The sequence below is a fragment of the Phoenix dactylifera genome, chromosome 5 (genome assembly GCF_009389715.1).
Source record: "Phoenix dactylifera cultivar Barhee BC4 chromosome 5, palm_55x_up_171113_PBpolish2nd_filt_p, whole genome shotgun sequence".
Lineage (NCBI taxonomy): Eukaryota > Viridiplantae > Streptophyta > Magnoliopsida > Arecales > Arecaceae > Phoenix > Phoenix dactylifera.
Genome location: NC_052396.1, coordinates 10,505,017 through 10,528,158, shown reverse-complemented (window position 1 = coordinate 10,528,158; position 23,142 = coordinate 10,505,017). Strand labels below are relative to the sequence as shown.

Here is a 23,142-nt window from a genome sequence, read left to right as displayed (position 1 = left end):
GATTAACCAAGAATTTTTCATATCAATTCCAAACTATCTTTTTAGTGACAAATACAAGATTTTTCAAATACAAGATTTTTCAAATACTCATAAGCTCTTCAGATGTATCAACATGAAAATAACATAATATTGCAAAATTTCATGATTCAACATGATACACCAATATAACATGTCTCTTTTTAACACATTTACATCATGAAAAATCTATTAGCATGCTCAATAAATTTTTCCATGCTTGATCAACTTTTTAAAAATGATGTAAGGTAAATCAAAGCATAATACTTATTTTCTTTAATTTTATAAATAATTTCTTAAATTTCAATTTTTAAGAATTGTTATATTTTACAAATACATATTTTAAACTAGGGATGTAATCATGCTGGTTTCATTGAATCTAGATAAAAAATTAAAAATAAAGTTTCTAATAATTTTGCATGAAATGCATGATGAAACATTAGGGCAGTAGAGGCATTTATAGATCAAGAGCAACAAAATTCATAAATTTGTTCAGCAAAAGACTCTTTCCAATATAAAATAATTATATCAATCACTTAGGCTTCCTTTGATAATCCTAAAGCATAATTATACATTCTAACATTTTTCTCACTTTTAGGCATATAAAAGGTCCTATGGTGTTACAAGATCCCTCAGGGTTCTCCACCCTAGGATCCTTCTAGATTGGAAAAGTTGACCCTAAATATGGAAATTGGAAGCTCTACCTCTAGATATTATTTTTCCAATGCTGGCACATGATCCATTAAGCTAAAATATATGGATCACTAATCAATTAATCTATTCTTAACATGCAATAATCTCTAATCTAAACATTAATAAACTAATCTATGCCAAAAAGGTGTTTTGTGATTATCTCAGGTGCACGAATTGACCCTCAAAGATGGATGTTGCAAGGAGATCATGGGCTCTAGCCTCTTTATCTTGAAGGGTGAATGGAAAGAACATGTATGCAAATTAAAAAGAGATGTCTTGGTGAATGAGAGAGGGAGAAGATAGAGAAAGAGTACTTCATACAATGGCATTGTAAGATGGTGCTCGATGATGCTCATACATGAAGAAAAGGAGAAAGAGAGAGATAGCATGGAGAAGAAGGAATAAACCGGAAGGGAGAGAGTTGGAGGAGTCTAGCAGGGAGAGAATGACGAAGAGTGAGAGAGGGAGATGCTGTCATGTAGAAGGAAAATTGAAAGAGAAAGGGAGGCATGCATTGAGGAAAATTGAAAGAGAAAGGGAGGCATGCAGTGTAGCAAGAGAAAGGAAAGAAAGAAAGAGAGGCGGGGCATGCATTCGAGATATTGTGTCGGGGGAGAGGGGAAGAGATAAAAGTCGTGCACACCAGGGAGAAAATAAAAAAGAAAACAAGGAGAAATGCATAGAAGGGAGAAAGAAAAGGGAGAAGAGGCATACCAAAAGCACAGAGAGGGCACATAGTGAGATAAAGAAAAGAAGAAAGGTGCACGAGATTATGAGGATACTACATCCACATAGGGAGAGAAAAAGAAAGATAGAGCGAACTAGCATGTAAGGAGAAGGGTGAAAAAGGAAACGAGGAGGGGAGAATCATAGGCGGTTCACGTGGCCTTATTGGTTGGCTAGTGTTGAGGAAAGAAGGGGAAAGAAGAAGAAGAGAAAAAGGAATAAAAGTGGAAAAAATAACAAAGAAGTATAAAAAATGGAGAAGAATAAGGAAAGAGGCTTGACTTGGTAGAGAAGAAGGAAAGAGGAAGAAGAAGAAGAGGAAGGGAAGAAAAGGAGAGAACGAAAGAAGTGAAGGAAGAGAAGGAAGGAGAAGAAAAAGGGAAGAGAAGAAGGAACTTGATGCTCAGTTGGGAAGAAGAAGAAGGAAATGAAACAAAAAGAAGGATATACAAGAAAATAAGGAGAGGTGGAGGACTTGGAGGAGGAGGAGAAGTTAGGTGTTTCATCCTACCATGTTGAAGAAATTCTATGTTCAAAATTTGATATACATAAGTTTTCAAAAAGATTAGGGTACTTCTTCTTAATCTCCTCTTTATGCTCCTTAATTGCCTTGTACTCTAAACAGTTGCTCCACTAAACCTTAACATATGAAATAGTATATCACCTCAAAACCTGCTCCCTCCAATCCATAATTCTCATAGGTTGCTCCTTATAAGAGAAATCTTTTTTGAGCTATGAAGACTTGAATTACACCATCTAGCTACGATATGTCACATTTTTTTGAACATAGAGATATAAAATGCAATATTAACTTTAACAAAAGTAGATAGTAGAGTTAGGCGATGGCTACCTCTATGATTTTAAGATCTCAAAATGGCACACATATTTGGAGTTCCGCTTATCCTGAACTCCAAATCTCATTACACTCTTGGTAGGTGACACCTTAAGAAACACATTCTCTCTCACCTAAAGTTCAAGATTTCTCCTTCTATGATCCACACAGCTCTTCTATTTGCTTTGAGCCATAAGGAGTCTCTCTTGATAAGCTGAATTTTTTTCACTATCTGCTACACAATCTTTGAACCCAATAATTCTTTCACCAATATCGTCGTACGATATTTAAGATCTACATCACCCCATATACACGGATTCAAAAGGAGCCATTTAGATGCTAGCCTAGTAGTTGTTGATATAAGCAAATTCCACTAAGGGTAAGTGCTCATCCCAACAACTGCTAAAATCCTAAATATGGGGCCTCAACATATGTTATACAATCTAGATTATTCTCCATGACTACCTATCAGTTTGAGGGTGAAAGGTTATGTTGTACTCTAATTTCATTTTCATGGCTTGATGCAAATTTCTCCAAATTTGAGAGAGTAATTTTATATGCTTATCAAATACAATAGATGTCTTAGAGTACCATGGTGTGTTATGATCTCATCAATATACAGGTTTGCTATCCTTTCGAGAGAAAATAAGCACCGAGAAAATATGATCTCATCAATATAAATGTACTGACTTTATTAGTCAGTCACCCAAACAACACCAATTTCTACTAAGAATATTAGGTAGCCATGTTATGAAGTTCATAGTTACATGCTCTCATTTCCATTCTAGGGCAGGAGGCGGTTGTTGTGGCCCTTTAATTCTCATTTTTTCCTTGTTAACAAACCAAACGCTATGCAATAAACTAGGTAATTTCCCTTTTCACATCATTCCACCAAAATTTTTCCTAAGTCTCTATACCTCCATGGGGCATGGTATAAAGAATGTTATAGGCCTTCTCTAAAATCACTTTCTTCAGCTTTAGATTCTTAAGGATATATTACATGTTACCAACTTTTAGAAAACAATCTTCATATATTCTAAATTTTAACTAAGTGCTAGATTGTGCCCCTTCTCCAATCTTCTATAATTCTAGATTGTCTTCCTTAGATGCCATGATCTTCTCAATCAAGGAAGGATGTATACTAAAGGTAGCAAGTTGGGCATCAGAAAAATGCAGCCACAGTTCAATTCTTAACTTCTTTAAATCTTCTAGAAGATGCTTCTATAAAGAGATCAAAGCTGTTAAGTCACCCATGGATTTTCTATTCAAAGCATCTACCATTATATTTACTTTTCCCTGGTGATAATCGATAATTAGATCATAATCCTTTAGTAGCCCCAACCACCTCCTCTACCTCAAATTCAGTTCTTTCTAAGTGAAGATATACTTCAGAAACCTGTGATCTTCAAAACCTCTTAGGTTTCATATGGTTAGCATCTCCAAATTTTAAAGGCAAAAAACATCATTGCCAACTACAAGTTATAGAGAGTGTAGTTCTACTTCATGGCTTGAGCTACTTGGAGGCTTAAAACATCATCTTGCTTTCTACATTAGGACATGTAGCTGACTTTTCTTTATAGCACTACTATAAAGGGTGAAGCCTCAACTAGTGTGACAATAGGGGACAATACAAGAAGTTTTTTTGGCTCCTAAAAGATTTTTTCACATTCTTTTATCCACTCAAATTTAATTTCTTTATAAACCGAGCAGGTTAGAGGCACTTCGATGTAAGAAGATCCTTCAACAAACCTCTAGTAATTTCTAGCCAGCCTGAGAAAGCCACAAACCTCAGATGCATTAGTTGGTGGGTTGTAATCTATAATTACCTCCATATTCTTTCAATCTATAGAGATCCCACCTTTAGAAATCATATAACTATGGAAGGAGATACTTTCTAGCTAGAATTCATATTTTTAATTTTGCATATATTTTCTTCTACCTCAAGCTATGCAACATTGTCCATGAATGATTCTCATGCTCCCTATCTTCCCACAAGAAGGTTGGATATGGGCATGCCAGAAAGCTTGTTTGACAAGTCTCGTAGCTAAAGGTAGATTCACAATGCACAGATGTGCCATTGTTGAACCTAAAAAGTTAATTTTGATAATGCAAAATAGTTGAGTCAAAAGTTGACTAATCTATTTGCTTTGAGTTTAAGTGAAAAATTTTAGAAAATAAAGAAGAAAATCTTCAGCTACTTTCAAGAGAAGATTCCATCTGAAGCTCTACATCAGAAGCCAAACTCCAAAAGACCATAAGAACATTTCTTAAAAGCTCACAGACAAGTACTAAAATTTTCTCCTGAGCTACTTCAAGAGTTGACCCCGAGCTTGCAACAAGTTGGCCCCAGCACATTGTCACCGACTGAGCACCTTCACTTAGAAGATGTGATCGTTCAGCTCATTATGAATAGTCTTAAATGATTTTCTGTTTGAATCTCTCTTCTTTTTCTTTTTTTTCTTACTCTACTGAATTTTTCTTTGTACTACTTGAGCTCTCATTATCCTTTAGTGTTCTCATACATTTATACCCTTTGGAAGATGTTAGAACATACTCCTAGCTGTTAGATAGGTAAAAGAGCCATTATGAGATGAAAAACAACCATTTTGACTCATAACAAAACTAGTCATTTCTGTTGTTAGATGTAGAGGCGTCGACTCGACATCTTCAAGGGTCAACTTATGATCTTTAGGAGTCGTCTTGTAATTTTTGGGAGTCGACTCATGATCTTCAAGAGTCAGTTCGAGCTTGCTTTTGCTTTTACTACTCTCTGTCTTTCTTCTATATATATTATGGAGTCAGCTTTCTCAGTTCTGGAGTCGACTCATTATTTTTTAGGGGTTGACTCTTCAACAAACTAACTTTTATTACTCTCTATCTTTCTTCTATAGCCATTTAGGGGTCGACTCATTATTTTCTAGGCTCGACTTTTATTTGATTAGAGTCAGCTTGTGTACTTCATGGGTCTGCTCATGAGTATGTTAAATTTTATGACTTTCTGTCTATCTTCCAAGTCTATTCTAGAGTTGGCCCATGAAGGCATATTAGTCAGTGACAGTGTGCCAGGGTTTACTCGTTGCAAGCTTAGGGTCGACTCTTGAGGTACCTTAGGATGAAACGAAGGAAAGTCATATTTAGAGTTATCCTTCTTAGAGTCATATGTGAGCTTCTAAGGATTATTTTTATGGTCTTTTTAGAGTTATGCTTCTTGATGTGGAGCTTCAGATAGATAATCTTCATTTGGGAGTAACCGATGGCTTTCTTTTTTTGTTTTCTGAAATCAATCAATTAAACTTAAAGCAATAGATTAGTTATTTTTTTACTCATTTATTTTGTATCATCAAAATCAACCCTTTAGGGTCAACATAGAGAAACTAATAAATGTTTTAAATTTTTCTTGCATATTTAGAAATAATCATTTAAGGGCAACAAGATTTATGATCTTTAAAATTATTTATAAGTAAAAGAAATGGATATTATAACATTGTTGATGTTGATGTTGATGTTGATGCTCTACTCACACAGGGTCATCAAGGGTAAAGTTCAACGTAGTCCATTTTTAAGAGATAAATGCCACCATGACCGCTTGGGTGAAAAGAAGGCTGAGTGTTTAGAATAGAGTAAAAGGCATGTTCCTTCTTTATATAGCTCGCCCTTTTACAATGTCCATGCTCATCTCACTTGGATTGGTTGTTTGCAACTCCCCTTGTATGCCATCAAGCTCTCTTCTGAATCTATCCTTTGAACTGGCATATACCATCTTACTCACCTTTGATGTATCATGAGACCTGCATCACAAGAAACAATAGTTCCATTTCTTGAATAAGTTATGTCATTACTATTTCGTTTAGAAAATGGAATTACATGATCCCTGGAGTGTAGTCCTTTGAAATTGCAAATAATTGTCAAGGTAGAGTAGTCGTTGCATGAGGCTTTTGATATATGTTGTAAGTTTTGTAATTATTTTTATATAGTTTGGTGAATTCATTATGGTCTAACCAACCCCATGTTATACATTAAAATAGGTTAATGTATAAGTAAATGACTATATATAAAATCTGTCATATTTTTTTTATTCATTAGGACTAATTATGTATGAATTAATTTCTAAATATATGTGTTTGTTATAGTTTTTCTTTTTTTTTGATATAACTGCCAAATTAGGTTTCTTGACCTGTTTAGGTTCTCCAAAGTTTCTTATCTGTTGGGCTTCTAAGACATTGACTATAAAATTTATTAAATTTCAATGATCTTGAACAAGTGTATCTGATCTACTGGATTGAAGTAGAAATTTGAAGCGAGAAAAGATAAGTAACTTAACATCTTCGAAGTGTGTTTTCTAATAACTTTAAAAAAAATTAATTAGTTTATTAAATTTGGTTATGATTTCTATTTTATATTTGACTTAGCAGATCAACTATGCTATTATTACTGTCATAATTATTTGAAAATATATTATGTATTTTGATATTTTTGTAAGATAGATTTTGGAAAATTTGACTAGGTTATTTATGAAATTTATTTTTTATACACATATTCTCAGCATGGCTATGATCTGACCCCGTCAATAGAGATTATACATTAGTCATGTCGACTTGTAATCCGAGAAACTAGTTTTGGCATCAAGCCACCAATTAAAATAGTGCTATTTGTTATCTAGGCACTTGTGCACCTTGTATCTATTATATCGATACATGCCATTGGGTTACAGAGCCATAGTCTGATGATGGGTTTAGTATTAGTTTTTGAAACTCTTAAACAGTAAAAAGAATATTATTCTCTGAAGTTTAATATGTCCGGTCAATTATATGTTATAAATTAGATTTGATTCACCATATACTTGCATGCTTAGACTCCACTTTAAAGTGTTTTATTACTTATTAGGCCGGTATAGCTTATTAATCTTTTTTTTTTCTATTTTTCAGATCTTGAGTCATGAATTGCTTGGGATATGTGGGAGTGCGCTAGATCTTCTGACGATATTCATGATTATTTGGACCCGTTACTTTGATTTAGTTTAGTGTCATTTAGTTTTCTATAATTTGTTAGAACAATATGACTCTTGTTTTTTTGGGATATTTGTTTATGAGAATGATTTGATTGGATCTTGATTAAATTAATTTTTGAGAATTAAAGAATTTTTTTTTTTGAAATTATTATAATTTGATCAGTAGCCTTGCTTGTTTGTATGGTTCACTCTATAAGTATGCGACATTTATTATGCTCTAGGTTTAGAGTGTAATACCTATTTTCTGAGGTTTTAATGACCAAAAAAGTTAGAGAATTTTTATTGTCTATAAACCGTATTCAAGAGGAGGTTTGGGGGAGATACTGTATATTCGTTCTTCAGTAATGTGGGTCAGATATGGTTGTTGACTTGTTTAGTCTTCCGTCCTTTTTGTTGTTGGCATTGGAAGCGACAGGCAATCCTGATGGCACCTGTTCGAGGGAATGAAAGTCAACATGTCTAACATCCTATCAAGCCAAAAAGCAATCATGATCTTATTCTTTGTGCTCGTATTGAATTACTCATGGAAAATAATTTGTAATAATTATCTCATGGGTGGCATGGGTTCTGAGGTTTAACTGTATGCCTATGGTTATATGATAAACTAATAGCGGCATTGTCCAACTCCAAGCTCAGTACAGAAGAAAATATGAAAAATAGCTGACTAAATTGTTATTGCTCAAATTTATTATTCTTTACAAATGATTCTCGGCAAAGGAAAACACAAAGCTCAAACTGATAAAGCATAGTATACTCATGAAAGAAGAAAACAACAATTGCTTAATCTGAATATCTATTTTACATTAAATAATGCCTTTAGTCACAATCAAGTCACATTTGAAATTCTTAGAAACTTAAATGAGAAAATGGAATACACATTATAACATTTTTGGCATGGTTTGAAGAATTAATCACGTAAAGATCATCGAATATAAAGACCGGTAACTCATTTTAGTGAAACTTCTGGCCCAGAGCTAAAGAGGGTAAACAATCAGCTCTTCAGAAAGCTCGCCCTTTGACAATATCGAGGCTCATCTCACTTGGATCCGTTGCTTGTAGTTCAACTTGGATGCCATCAAGTTCTCTCTTGAATCTGTCCTTGGAGCTAGCATATAGCATCTTACTCCTTACCCTCGATGTATCAGGAGACCTGCGAACAAAGAAAACAGTAAAATTTTGCCCACATATTGGGCAGGAGATTTTACAGATTAGTTTCTTTGTATGCATCATTCACATATCATGGTTGTATTCTGCGGACACTCCTTGCAGATTATTTTGCATTTGTTACAGTATATCTAGATGAAATAATTGGCATCAAATTAACTTTTTATTGTAGATTACTTTTGTAAATTCAGATAACGGCATTACATCGTAGATAGAATATTAACATGTTTAGTTTACTAAAGTCTACTCTTATCACTTATTGGTGAGATTTTCTTCTTTTTGCTTTTGAGAAGACCTTTTCTTCCCTGATAAGAAGAGCATGAACAGAACTGCTTGCCAAGAACAAATTCTCTTCAAAATAAACATACATCTTTCAAGTTCTGAATCAAGAGTTAAATTGGGAGAATGATGCTATCCAGTCCAACAAAATCATGATCAACAAATGACGGTGCTGGGAACACTTACAATTACAAGAAAGAAATAATAAAAGGATCAACTTGTGAAAGCAATTGCAGTTTCCTATGAACTTCATACCTATAATACTCTAGCGTTTCCCCATGTTTCACCCAAATTTGCTTCCTCGATTATTAAATATTCTTCCTTGTGTGGTTGGCTAATACAGGTCAACCAAGTTATGAGCAATCTTACAAACATATAAGTGATTGAGGAAAAATTGCGCTTGCTACATCAGAAAAGGTATAGACTTGCTTGCTTTCTCACATTCCATCAGAGGAATTGGTTAGGAGGAAAGGTAGTCATCCCTTTGAACAAAATTTAGTGTGACTGATGTCCTGCCTCAGTCATTTGGCTTATTTGTAAATGCTAAGTGTGTAAGGACTAAACATAAAATGGCAGTGAACTAAAGAACCAGGTGATTAGTTCTCCTATTATTTTCAGTTACCCACTTAAATTAATCTCTGATTTGAACCTCAACAATCTTATATATAGTGACAAGAACCTTTGGCTTCCAATGAAACTAGATGCTTATTTACATTCATATGTCATATGGTCAATTGCTTGTAGCTTTCTGTCCTCATCAAAGAGATTGCAACTTTAGGAGCAAGTCTCAACAGAAATTTAAGGGAGAAAGATGGTCGATTACTTTCTTCTTCATCTTCTACCAAAAAGAGATCTCATCTTCCTTGTCTTTCAGAAACATCCCCAGCCCGTGAATGCTCTTATACTACACTTGATCAAGAGTTTCACCTTGCCACCGCACTACTGCTTCTTCTTCAAAGAAATGAACGATTAGCTAGCTTTATGAATCAATACCTTGAAGTCCACACAAATATTAAAATTATGATGAAAATGCCATAACAGATCTTCTCCAAGAAGCAAATTCCAAAAACCTTCAATTTTTGATCACCACTTGTTTTCATAGTTCAGATATCCCATTAGCAACCAAGAATCTCTTATTTTGGCATGACATGTTGACTGAATAAAGGAGCCCTATAAAATACTTTCTGACATCACAAAGGTTTGGCTCGTTCTTAAAGTGATTTAAGGTCTGACAAGAAGAAATCCTTTTCCCACTGATGATTTTTAAGGATTTTCTATAAATGCAGTATTTGGATCGTGTATTATTCATATCACTAGTGAGACAACTAAAGCAGCTTCAATTGCTTCTATGAAAGAAGAATGAAGAAAACCATGGATATGGGTAATCGATGAGTACCGATTTTACATCAAAAAAAAAAAAATAATAATAATCAAGAAAGAGTATCGATTTTCCATAGAAGGCTAATAGATGAGCATCATAATAATTCATGTATGGATTTCAAAATGTTGGTTGGTGCATCCGTTACCAAGAAATGAAGAAGATCTTGCTCTTCTGGCAATTCTCATCAGTGACAAAATCAAAATCAAACACCGCATAGCGGCACTCATCAGCAGGCAAGCTTGCGGTGAAATCATCATAGCTTTCATCAGGCTGGCCAAGCTTCTCCACAGAGACCTGCTGTATCTTCTCGTCAATCTTGAAGATGATGAAACGGAAGTTCCTCTTTGTCTTCAGCTCCAAAAACTTGAGCTTACACTCATCATTCACTGCCATTCCAGATGCAGAATTTGCCTTTGCAAAATATATGAAAACGATCAATTATCACCCCCAAAAGAATATATATAAAGCTTGTAATTTCATTTGAATAATAATAAATATCCTTTTTCCTTTCAGAAAAACTTTTTTATAGCAATAAGTATCATCAAAGCAATTGGATCAAAATTAGAAATTAAAAAAAAATAATTAAGCAACAAGTTTTATTTCAACTGTCTGAGGTTTGTTACCTGGATACTACTTTGCCAATGCTTCATAGTCAAGATTGTATCTTCTAAGAATTAATGATTATGGCAACATGTTGGGTATTGGAGAAGCAAATTTAGAAATATTGCTAACCTTATGTGACTAATGAATTAAGACCAAAAGTTTTAATTAATATGAAGCCATCAAATTCATGAGAGGGAGAGAGTTACCATGGTTTCTTTCTGACGAGGGATTGGCCAATCCCTGGGAAATGAGGAAGAGAGAGAGAGAGAGGGAAAGGAAGGAAGAAGGGGAGGGAATTAAGGAAAGGGAGTAGTGGGAAGATGGTTGGGTGAATATTCTTAGGGAATGGCTTTGAGGGGAGGAGGAAAAAGTGGGGGAATGGAGAGCCGGCAGCAGCGTAACGTCCTCAAAGCACTTGCTTGGTGCCACGTCTGGGAACAGCCTGGTTCAATACATTCTTGGCTCTTTGACCGAGCCCTCGTACATGGGAAGTTAGAATGGATATACGAGTTCGGAAACCATCACCATGTCCTTTCTACCCATCTAAGCAGCCCATCAAAGAACATGTGCACGCAAGGCCACTCTCTCTCTTCTTCTTCTTCTTTTCTTTTTTTTTTTTTAAAATGACAAATTATATAGCTCTAAAGTAAGTACATTCTATCACATCACGAGAAAATAAAAAGTACAAAGAGAAAAGAATCTCTCCTATAGATGTCCAAAGAAACTTTCCGAAGGAGGCGACTCAGTCTGCTGTCCTGTTCGCCTCCCAAAATACATGTACTACCTGAAAGCCACCCAACTTCTGAGCCACTCTTCGAGTCTCTCTAATTAGGGGTGGTCATCACCATATCTATCCTCACCTTTTGAACGAGGGCCACTCTTTTTGAGCTGGCCAAATGACATGTAATGACTCCATTGCGTATGTGGATGCGGCACGTATTTGTTATTCCGAAACAAACGTATCCTCTGTTGAGAGAGTTTCCTGAAGCCAGAGCTATCCCATGATAACGGCTACTCAAAGCCGTTATTAACATTTTTTTTTCCCGAAAGGAATGAAGGAGAACGGTACTCCCCCATTTTAGTTTATCATATTTAGAGTTAGTTCAAAAGGATAAATGATGCGGGTTCCAAACGAAGTCGAATTAGAGGTCTGGGTCCCGTAGGTAACTTCAGGGAGCCACGCACCATGCACGGGGCGAAACCACATCCTTGAAGTGTAGCTCTCAACTCATTGAATGAAAATCCGTTGCCTGGAGACTGTTTTGAGTTGCCAAGCGCTGGAGCGAGATGGTGCCTGCTGTTTCTGTTTGGTACAAAAATAAAATAAGGAGAATTTTTTAGTGAGAAGCACGGAGGATTTTTATTCATGCATACTAGAGTGGAACAAGAGGCTCCCAATGGCTTGTCCATGCTGAGACTCTAGCCCACCTTTTTATAGATATAAAAAGCGACTCCTAGGCTACCACTTATGAATGCAAAAGTGACATTTTGATCTCTACATAACTCTTTGTTTACTTAAGATGTCACTGGCTTTCCAAAATATTAAATATTAGAATTATACGACTCTTAAATTCTAGAATTACAAATTAATTTCTAACCCCCCCCCCCCCAACCCAAATTTGTAATTCTCATGATATCTCTTGCTTGTTGAAATTTTTCAATTATAACTGTGATGGTGGTCCATTGGCTTGTCCGCCAGCCCGAAGTAGCTAGGCCCACAACGCCTCACGTGCGCGGCGCATGAGGGAATGAGGAGGAAGACTCCGGCTGGGAGTCTTCTTCCGCCTCGATCTCGGTCCGTTCACGCCGGAAAATCCAAAGTTTCAAGGCAACACAAATAAGGATTTTTGTCTATTTAAGGATTCCCTCCCCCTCCTTTGATTTCCACCACCAGAATTGTTAAGAATAGCCATCGATTCCGAGTTTTATTCCTGAGTTTCCTTCCTCGATTCCTCGCCAGAAACGTTATCGGAACTTCGCTAGACCGAGGTATGATTTTCGACTTCTCTCTTTCCTTATTTCTTCCGGTCTTTTAGTAATGATTTACCTTATTTTTATACTAGCAAATCGTCGAGATTTGATGTGAAATAGGGGTGCCCTATTTTGGCTTCTTCTTTTAAGTTTTACTGCTGCCGGCCGCTAGTTTAGCCAGGGCTGCGGCCCCCATGACTGTCGTCGAGTAGGGGCCAGGCCACCATGGCTGCCACCCTATTGGACTTGCGGGGAAAGAGAAAGGAGAAGGAGAAGTCGAGCTTCCCCATTCGTGAAGAGAGAGGAGAGAGAAGGAGCGATCTAGAAGAGGGAAGAAGAGGGAAGTCGAGCTTCCCCATTCGTGAAGAGAGAAGAGAGAGTTTCTCTCTCTTCTTCCCTCTCTTTCTCTCTCCTCTCTATTTCTCTCTCTTCCTTCTTCCTCTTTTTCTCTATATTGGTGTCTCTCTCTATTTGACATGGGTAGGTGGTAACTAGGACTTGGAGGATCAGGTAATGGACCCTAGTGGACGTCGATAGGTGGTCTAAGTTACAGTCCACTGTTTAATTTTATTTTGATAATCGAATTTAATTCTGTAGAGGAGGAGTCATATATGCAAGACAGTTCTGATTAGGGTATTCTGCACCCTAGCTCGTAGACCGTGAAGTGGGTCAATAATCATTGTGTTTAGTCAGTATTCGGTAGAGGTAAGAATCTCTATACTCGGTCATTATATATATATATATGTTCATTGGTTTGTATTGCTGGATTTACTTCATGAGATTTGCATAGATAAATTTGGTTTAGCCTATGATGGTATGTTGTAAATAACTTTCAGTACAAATATATTCGTATGGTTATCATACATATTAGCTATTGAGAACATAATTATGTGAACAAAGATACTTTGAATTTGAAAAAAAATCGTTATATAATGGTAACTGATTTGACAAGAGCCATATGTAAATTAAACAAACAAGGTATGGTTTGGACTAAGCTCATCATCGGATAGCCTCCATGGGTTTAAGCGTGAAATCTTTATAGCACAATAGGTTGACACATGGGGATAGCCTCCACGAGGTTATGCATGAGATAACCTCTACAGGTTTATGCATGAAATCTTTACAGTATCATGGGCTAACACATTGGGATAGCCTCCACGAGCTTATGTGTGGGATAGCCTCCACGAGATTATGCGTGGGATAGCCTCCAGTATACCATGGGTTGGTGTGGTACTTGGCTGGTATAACACTCGATACTAATTTGGTGATCTTGCTACTATTGTATAAAGGAGTACTTTTGGTCTAAACCTTGTGGTCATTCATGTAGGCTTAGTGGAGCCATTTTGGTGTTTTTGGTCCAAAGGATAGTTGAAGGGATAAATAAAGGAGGAGTGCAAAGAGAAGTAGATACAGTCTAACATCAATTTAACTTTTAGCATAATCTGACATTTTAATGGAGTGATGAATGGTTGTGCTTATACCACATCTAGCTTGACAATAGTATTCCAAAGGCCAATCAAATAATGCCTTGGAAGATCCACTGGCATAGAGCAAGTAGTAGGTCTTCAAGTAGGTTGTATAGACCAATGATATAAGCTAAAACATTAAGGGTATAGGCCAAATAATGTAATATAGACTGAAGAGAAAGAGAACTATTAACCTAGGATGAGGACTTTAGTGGAGCATAGTCCAAGGTTGATGGTTGCCATATCCATGATGTGAGAGGAGTAGTCAAACCGGTCAAGATGTGAGAAGAGTGGTTACACTACCTACCATGCATAGGAATAGTGGGCCATGTGGTATATCAACAAGAACAAGTGGCAGAACTAGTTGATGATCCTTATCTTACTACTACCTAGGATGTGAGTGGAGTGGTAGCACTACTTGCCACTCTTGACAATAGTGGCCTATTTAGCATGCCATGGCCAAGGACGAGCCTCAAGATAGTTAATGAGGGTCACTTATAAATGTCATATTATAATGCTAAAGGAAAAACACCCTTGGATACATCAATGAACCTAGTTTATCCTTAATTATCTTTGCATTACCTTCACTTTATCATGCTTATAGTTTACTAATTGGACTCTACTTTATCTTTAGAAGTAGTGATAATAGTATGTCTCTTCTATCATAGCCTCAGCTATACCCCACCCAACCCCATCTATCTTTTTTTGAAGTAGGCAATGTGACCGCAGTTAAAGTTCTTAAAGGTCAAGGCACTTGGACCCATACTACTCTTACTATCTCTCTATAATCATCTTTTTTTTGGCTAATCCAACATCAGTGGCAGGCATACACACCTACCCTTGCCATAAGACTTGTGAAACAATCTTTCTGGCATGCCTATATCTAGGCTGCAAGCTTGTCAGCTTGCTTCTTCACGAATAAGTTTTATTTGGTATGCCTAATAGGATAGTTAGCATTGTCATATCACTACACAAAAAAATCAACAAAGTAGCTATAAACAAAGTGGCCATGGCACTAAGGCTACTACTGGAGCGACATGTTTCATCGTCAGTTGTGATGGCGGAACAAGTCAAGAGGCTTATTTTGATTATTGAAATCGAGTACCATGTGTTGTAGAATGACTTGATGCATAATGCAACAAACCCAACCGACCATGCCTTTGAAAAGGACATAACGGCTCATCATTTTTTATAATACAAAAGCATCAGGATTCTTAGAAAACTTGACTTTTGGGCTTTGGCTTACTAGAAAGATGTGGTTGAAAATTTTATCTTGGAAAATCCTTGGGGCCTAAATATCGAGGTGAAAGAGAGATTACTTAAGAGAATGCTAGATGAAAGAGTTAGTCAGAATGTGCGATTGCACATGTTCTATTCAGCATGAGGCTAACAATAGAGCCCAAGGGACACTTCGACCATCTTAGTCCACGATGGATGTTAAAAGAAATGCTAGTTGAATTATGCTGACAAATCCCTATTATTAGGGACTATTGTCTCTTAGAGGCAACAGATGGTGAGCAACAATTCAACTAGCCAACAACAAAACTTGCCTCTATTTCAAGGGCTGGAGAATAACCACCCTAAGGGGTACCCTCACCTACTCTTCATCAGTAGCCATGCATGGTGAATTTCCATGTTGGAAGGCAACTTTCTCAATGGAGATCTCCAAGGCTACCTGGATTGATATATATATATATATATCAAGTCTCTATGCTGGTGGAAAAATACGACGATGGGTCTTACCTCTATTAAAGTTTCATGATTTCTACTAATTGCTCAAGTTTGAAAGATCTCTATCGGCTTTTTTTTTCCCAAATCGGCCAAGTTGAATGATATCAAAGAGATAGATGGATGTACTATCAGATGCATCCCATTACCTCCTCCTAACCATCGACTGATGGGATGTGGGAGGCATTGTTTACACCACATCCAAAACAATAATGGTATTCCAAAGGTTGATCAAATAATAAGCCTTGGAAGGCCCTCTAGAGTAGGCCAAGTAGTAGATAATCAAGTGGGTTGTGCAGATCAAAAGTATAGATTGAAACACCAAAGGTGTAGGTTGAATGATTATAGTGTAGATAGAAGAAAATGAAAGCTATCGACCTTGGATGAGAACTTTAGTGGAGTGGAGTCTGAGGATAGTGGTTTCCATATGCATTATTTGGGAGTAGTCAGACTACTTAAGAAGTGAGAAGAATGGGGGCATTACCTACCATGCATAAGGATAGTAGGTCATGTAGTACAATAACCAGGATAAGTGGAAGAACTAATTAATGGTACTCATCTTACCACTAACTCGGATGTGAGTGGAGTGGTAGTATTACCTACTACTCTTGGCAATAATGGCTTATATGGCATGCAATGGTAAGAAAAAGTATCACAGTAGTTAATAAAGGTCATTTATAAATATCATATTATAATGCTAAAAGGAAAACATCGTTGGACACATCAATGAATCCTATTTATCTTTAACTATCTTTGCCTTACTTTTACTTTAGCTTGTTCGTAGTTTACCAATAGTATTCTACTTTACTCTTAGGTATAATAGCAATAGTAGATCTCTTCTATCATAGCCTCGGCTATGTCCTATCTAACTTTATCTATTTTCTTCGGAAGTAGGTGGTGTGATGCTAGCAAAATTCTTGAAAGTCAAGGCATCTAAATTTATGCAGCTCTCATTATGATCTTATGATTATCCTATTTTTGGCTAGCTCAACATTGATGGCACACCCATGCATCCATTCTAGATCCGAGACTTGTGAAACAAGCTTCCTAGCATGCCCATAGCAAGGCTACAGGCTTGCTGACTTGCTTCCTCGCAAATAGTTTGGAATCAATTTTACCAACTTAGAAAATTTAATAAGAGAGAGAGAGAGATTGTTAGGGCAATGGACCACTTCAACCTATATGCTTTTCTACTGATCCATCCAAAACTTTTTGTTTGCTTTGGAAGCAAGCGCATATTAAGCCTAATAGGCTTGCTTCACCAAAGCCCACTTTTGCAGGCATTTGTTTGATACTTTACAAATTAGGTCGGCAGCACTCCATGCTTCTCATTCAAGCATGCGTAATTAGCCTCTAAAAACAAGCAGTGTTAAGGCCCATCAAAAACACATCCCAAACCCATCATACCCTCATAGACTCAAAAAGCCTAATGACCCATCTCTCTTCTAAGCATTCCCATAACAACCTAATTACATCATTATGGCCTCCTGGTAATTCAACCTTAGCTCAAACCCAACTCTCTATCGCACAATTCACATGTGGGAATGGAGTTACCACTTTGGAAATCTTCCTACATGTGTGAATGACTGTCATGTGTGTGAACTGAGTCATTTTGAAAGATCCATTGTCAAATGACCATTGGTAATTTGATCGTTTTTGGTGTTGCTAATGTGTTGTTTTGTCAGTAATTTTAGCTACAATTTAACACATAGGGTTCTATATCAATCCAGCTCAAATGAGGAGAGATGACCTCTAATGGTATATCAAGGTGTTTAATAAAATCCAAAAAGATAATGTGACATATGGGAGGGAGGAGGGGGCGACATCATATAGCCACCAGGTATCCATTGATCAATGTGTATTTATAAAATGCTAGTCTTCAAGCTTTCTTGTCTTGTGAAGTTTTGGAAGGCTATATGAGTTGGATGTGAGCTATAAAAGAGTGTAAACAACATGGCATTTGGTGGATACAATAGATAGTTTGTCTATTAAGCCTTATTACAAGAAAGAATACATTCATTTTATAGCTTTTTAGATACACAATAATATGGAATATTTTGAGCGATTTGTGAGATGACAACTTGCAGTGTAGCAGGTGAGGGTCCTAATTAGGTCTTTATGTTATTATATGTAAATCAAATCTCTTCCATATCAATTGATTTTTTATGACCTATAGCACCATAACTACTTATGTTTTAATTGGACTTTGGGAGGATTGTGGTTCTTTGTAATATACCATCCTTTATAATTGTTGAGGAATAGTCCGATATTGGATAGGTGAAGGATTCTAGTGGTGCTTATGTACTCATGGGTTCGACCCATCCACCTACTAAATCAAGCTTTTGGATTGGATTTTAACATGGTATTAGAGCCACAATCCATTTTGCTTGCCAATATCTTCATGCTCCTACTTACTAATCCACACGTTGCCTCTCTCTCTACATGTGAGGGGTGGTATTGAGGAATAGTCCCATATTGGATAGGGATGGTGTTGAAGGATAGTTCCATATTGGATTGGTACAATTGTGTGCTTCTTAGTTGGCACATGTTGAACAAGAGAATGATCCATAAGAATTGTTTATAAAGAAGACAACATCAGCAGACATCTCTTTTCCCAATTTAAGCAGTAATGTACCATATATTTCATTATAGCCATGATTTGTCTTTGTTTTTAAGTTTTGAAGGAATAAAAATGAAGAATGGAGAGAAAAGCAAATTGTGGTTGTAGTTCCAGTGATTATAGACTCACAGGCTTATTCACCTAGTTGTTTAAGCTTTTAGGTTAGATTTTAACAATAACTCAATAAAGCATCCATTGGTGTGTTGTTCCAATATATCCCTCAGAGACACATTCTAGTTTTTACTAGTGGTGCTTGTGATCTTATTTGGCTGGGCTCATTTTCTATGACTATAACTCGAGATATAGTCTCACTAGTTCTCTATGACTGAAGTTAAATATTCAGTGTGAGATTTAATCTACACATGTCTTGGTCAATTCTAACCGTTCTAGATAGCATGTGTATACAGGATTATAAGTAAAATACAACTGAACAATTTGTTACATATTTCTCATTTTGATATATACTCTTACACCCCAACTTTGTTAGTTGATACTTTGTTATCCATGCTTTCTGCAATCCAAAAAGTCTACAACATTCTTAGGGGATTCTAACATCTTGCTGCATAACTCCAAGCATATGCTTCTTTCTTTTCTTTTTTTTTATAACTCAAATTTAGATGGATATTGAAGCTAGCCTTTATAATGTGACTAACAAAATGAACCATTTCATTCTAAACATAGGCTTTCTTTCCATGATAATAATAATGAGAACCTTACAAACCATTTCAAAGAACCAGTGCACGAACTATCCTAATCTAAAGAAATTACAAGAGAAGAAGGGGTGGGGGAGGATCTAAAGAGCGCATCAAGAACCATATAAAAATCAAGCTATTTCACTTAATATAATGCAAGGTAGATATATTAGAACAGGATTCACTGCAATGAAAGGATAAAATCGAGAGATCACAATATGATTTACTTGGATGGAATGAAACCCTAGAAACATCAACGGATGGAAAGATTTGGAGGAACTCAACACAAGAGAAGCCAAGGAAGGTTATAGGCTAGGGAGGGAGTAAGCCAAAAACCCTCAATAGTTGAATGGAAGATCCATCAACCAACGAGAGGAGGGTCGTTTGGCATCCGCCCTACTTTGATTGAAGAATAGTGATCGACAACCAACGACGACACAGTTCGAAGGGCAAGGCTCTTGCATAGGACCAAAGGCGAAGAGGAAGAGTAGGGAGAGGCAGCAGGTAGAATGGGAGAAAAGGCCCTAGTAATGCCATGGAGGAGGGGAGATGGGAGACTTCGCTTCATTTGAGCAGTTCGAGCAATTGAGCCTTCAACAATGGGGATATTAGCAAATATAAGTTAATCAAGCCATATAATATAAAAGGCTCGGGCTGAGCCACTGAGGATGGGACTATTTAAGAACTAAAACGGCTAGGTCTGGACCGAATTCAGGCTCCATTTTGGGTCTTGTTCGGTCTCGGGCCCAGGCCTACCCCAAGCTAGGTCAATAATATCTGAGCCAATGCGAAAAATAAATGAGCTCTATATTTAAGTCCAAATCTGGTCTAAACTCTTTTGGACTTAGCTCGTAGCTCGATTTGAAGTCAACTTGGCCCGATGAGCTTCGGGCCGGTCCGAACTCATTTCCATCCCTAACTGCTATTCTAAAAGCACATCATTGGAGGCCTATAAGAATGCAAATAAGTTTCAAAAAAACCAAAAAAAAATAAAAAGAAAAACTAGTCTAGAATGCTACACGACCCCAGAATGGTTGCTCACACAACTTGATTGACGTGATTCGAGTATAATGGTACAATAGGTGACATAGAAAACTTTTTGGGGATTAGTTCTTGGGCCTCGTAACAATGCTTAAAACCTTTCCTTCCTTTTTTTTATATCTCCTTCCACTCCACCGCCATTGGCCCCTCCTCCTTCCCTCCAACCGTCCTTGGCCGCTTCGGTCCGATTCCTACATTTTTTTTTGGTTCACCCTAGGGCCGATGTGATTGACTAATCGGACCCTAATTCCTCTACGAAGGCTTAGATGGTCCAACTAATCGCCATCCACTTCCGCCGAGTCCCATCTCCACCAATCCGACCACCCGAATTCCTACGTTGACCCCCGCCCGCAGTCCCGGCTGACTTAGAAGAGGAGGAGAAGAAGACGCCAGATCGACACCTCAAACTCATCATCGAAGGTACACCAATCTCGTCTCCTTTCATTCTGATCCAACGTTTTCTTCCAGTTTTTCTTTGCATGACAAATTCGCTCTAGTTTTTTCCCCTCTACTACTGTTAGTGTCTTTTGGGAGCCAGTGAGTGGGATTGGGATTATTTATTTCCTCTCCTTTAATTACCTTTTCTTCGTCCATGGTCTTCCTCCATCTTTCTCCTCTAAATATTTTCTTGATTTCTTTTTTCTTTTTCTTTCTGAAAAAATACAGAGAAAAAAAATATTCTTTTGTTCTGTTGTTCCTTTTTTTTATTTTTTTGTTCACCTTTCCGACCAAATTACTCAGCCTTTTTAATCTCCCTACCTCCCCGTTCCTCTCTTTATTCATTCATTCATCCATCTCTCTCTGCCTTTGAGATGGAGGAGGAGCCATGTCGTTCAGAATAGTATTTGCTTGTGCTACTCTTTCTTTTGCATTTTGTTTAATGAGTGCTACTTTTGATCAGTTTGCTTTAAGATTTCTTGATTTCTTTTTCTTTTTTTTTTTTTAAATGTGGCTAGATTCATGTGAAAATAGTACGCATCTTATGGTGAATATCTTGATTCCTATATGCTTGTGATGATCGGACCTCTCTCTTTCTCTCTCTCTCTCTGTTTTCACTTGGAAATTGGGCAAATCTTGAGGAATTTCTTGATCTCGTCTTAATTTAGAGCAACATTCATTTCATTGCAGTAGGATAAACATTCTTCTTGTAGAACAAGAAAAACAACTATTTTTTCTCCCTATGTTTTGAGATTTTTTTCTATATTTTTTGATTTTTCTCTTTTTTTATATTTTTTAAAATAAAACATAATTATGATGTCATGATGTCTACTGATGTCAACCAAGCGGTCGGACTAGTCGACCTAGGAACTGGACAGCTTGCTGGTTCGCTGTCGGTCCGGTTTCAGAAGCATTGGTATTTAGGCAGCAATTTTCTTTTATTTTCTTTGTTTTTCCAATGATAAGGTCAATGATGATCGGTAGCTTTTCTCTAGCCTCCGCTAACCAGGGGCATTTGTGATTAGCAGCCCCCTATGGGACCGCATTTCTGATTATCAAGGCATAGATTTTTAGAAATGCATCATCAAAAATAATTGAAGCTAAAATTTTTAGTTGCCGAGCAGATAGGAGTGTTACTACCATTCCAAGTTCAGTTCTAGGTTAGCAATCGCAATTTGTCATTGAATAGCAGAGGGGTGTCTGCATGCTCCTAATACCACCGAGCATCAAGTAACCACGGTATTAGAAATTGTTTGGCTACTCAGATATCAAATATGGATTGAAAGTACTCTTCCACTGTCATAACATGGATTCATGCAAGAAAAAAATAATATTAATGTTCCAACTATGATAGGAAACATTTTGGCTGTAGTTGATTGGGGTACAGTTAATTGATGGAGTATAAATCCCATGTTGTATTAATTGGGGTACAGTTAATTGATGCAGTTCATCATTGATAATAATACTTATTGGGGGGAAAAACCAAGTCGTGCCAACCCGGAAGGCGCTCGACTAGGGAGCGCCGACCAGGAAGGCGCTCGACCAAGGCGCCCGACCAGGAAGGCGCCGACCAGAAAGGCGCCCGACCAGGAAGGCGCCGACCATTGGGGAAAAAACCAAGTCGTGCCAACCCGGAAGGCGCTCGACCAGGGAGCGCCGACCAGGAAGGCGCTCGACCAAGGCGCCCGACCAGGAAGGCGCCGACTAGAAAGGCGCTCGACCAGGAAGGCGCCGACCATAAAGGCGCCCGACCTCGCAACGCTCAAACTGGAGGCCCTCCACTGAGCAACTGGCTCGGCTCGGCACCCGACCAGGTGCCGAGCCTATGCCTTGTCCAAATATTTGACCCCAGCCTAACCCCTTAGAGAATCTGACAACTAGATACCTGACTCCACCGTACTCTGTTGCCGTCGTCAAGCCATTAAGGCACGTGACCTCCGCAGGCTTTCGGCACGCCCTATCATTAATGCGTATGACCCCTGCGGGCCTTCAATGCACTCAACCATTAAATGAACACAGCTCAAGATGATCTCCGGATCACTAGACTATCAAAGCGTATGGCTCTCCCTGATCACCGGTTCACTCAGCAATTAATGCACTTGCTATCTACGAACCCCAGGCCCACCACGGCCGGCGGTTCAACCACTCCAACAGGTCCGATCAACCATGATAATTCGCTGACTCCGGTCTGATCCGATCTTATTCTCCACAACGCCATTAATGAGCATGATCGTGCCCAATTATCACGAAAAAGACAATTTGCCCTGTCACCTCTCAGGTAACATAATATCCTTCTATAAAAGGGAACCTGGAGAAAAAAAGAAAGGGACAGACACAAGAACAAACATTCTCCTCTTTTACTCCACTCATATACTAGCCCCCCCTCTGACTTAAGCATCGGAGGGCCGGCGTCGGAGATCCCGGCCACCGGCTTCTTGCAGGACTCTCCAGGAGGACGCCTCCAGCTGACGCGCCGCCACCTACT

General features: G+C 37.7%; 1 protein-coding gene across 1 annotated transcript; it reads right to left on the bottom strand.

Annotated features, from left to right (window-relative positions):
• Positions 1-8,031: 8,031 nt before the first annotated feature.
• Positions 8,032-11,048, bottom strand: LOC103710307 (actin-depolymerizing factor). The gene is made up of 3 exons (XM_008795973.3): positions 10,908-11,048; positions 10,244-10,509; positions 8,032-8,424 (listed from the first exon to the last, which is right to left on the bottom strand). The coding sequence occupies exons 1-3, from the start codon at positions 10,908-10,910 to the stop codon at positions 8,274-8,276; spliced, it is 420 nt and encodes a 139-aa protein (XP_008794195.1). The 5' UTR covers positions 10,911-11,048; the 3' UTR covers positions 8,032-8,273.
• Positions 11,049-23,142: the final 12,094 nt, after the last annotated feature.

Excerpts from the sequence above, each read along its gene's own strand:
- LOC103710307 (XM_008795973.3), bottom strand. Across the intron at positions 8,425-10,243 it reads AAGATCTTCTTCATTTCTTG|GTCTCCTGATACATCGAGGG; the intron begins GTAACGGATGCA and ends CTTTGTTCGCAG.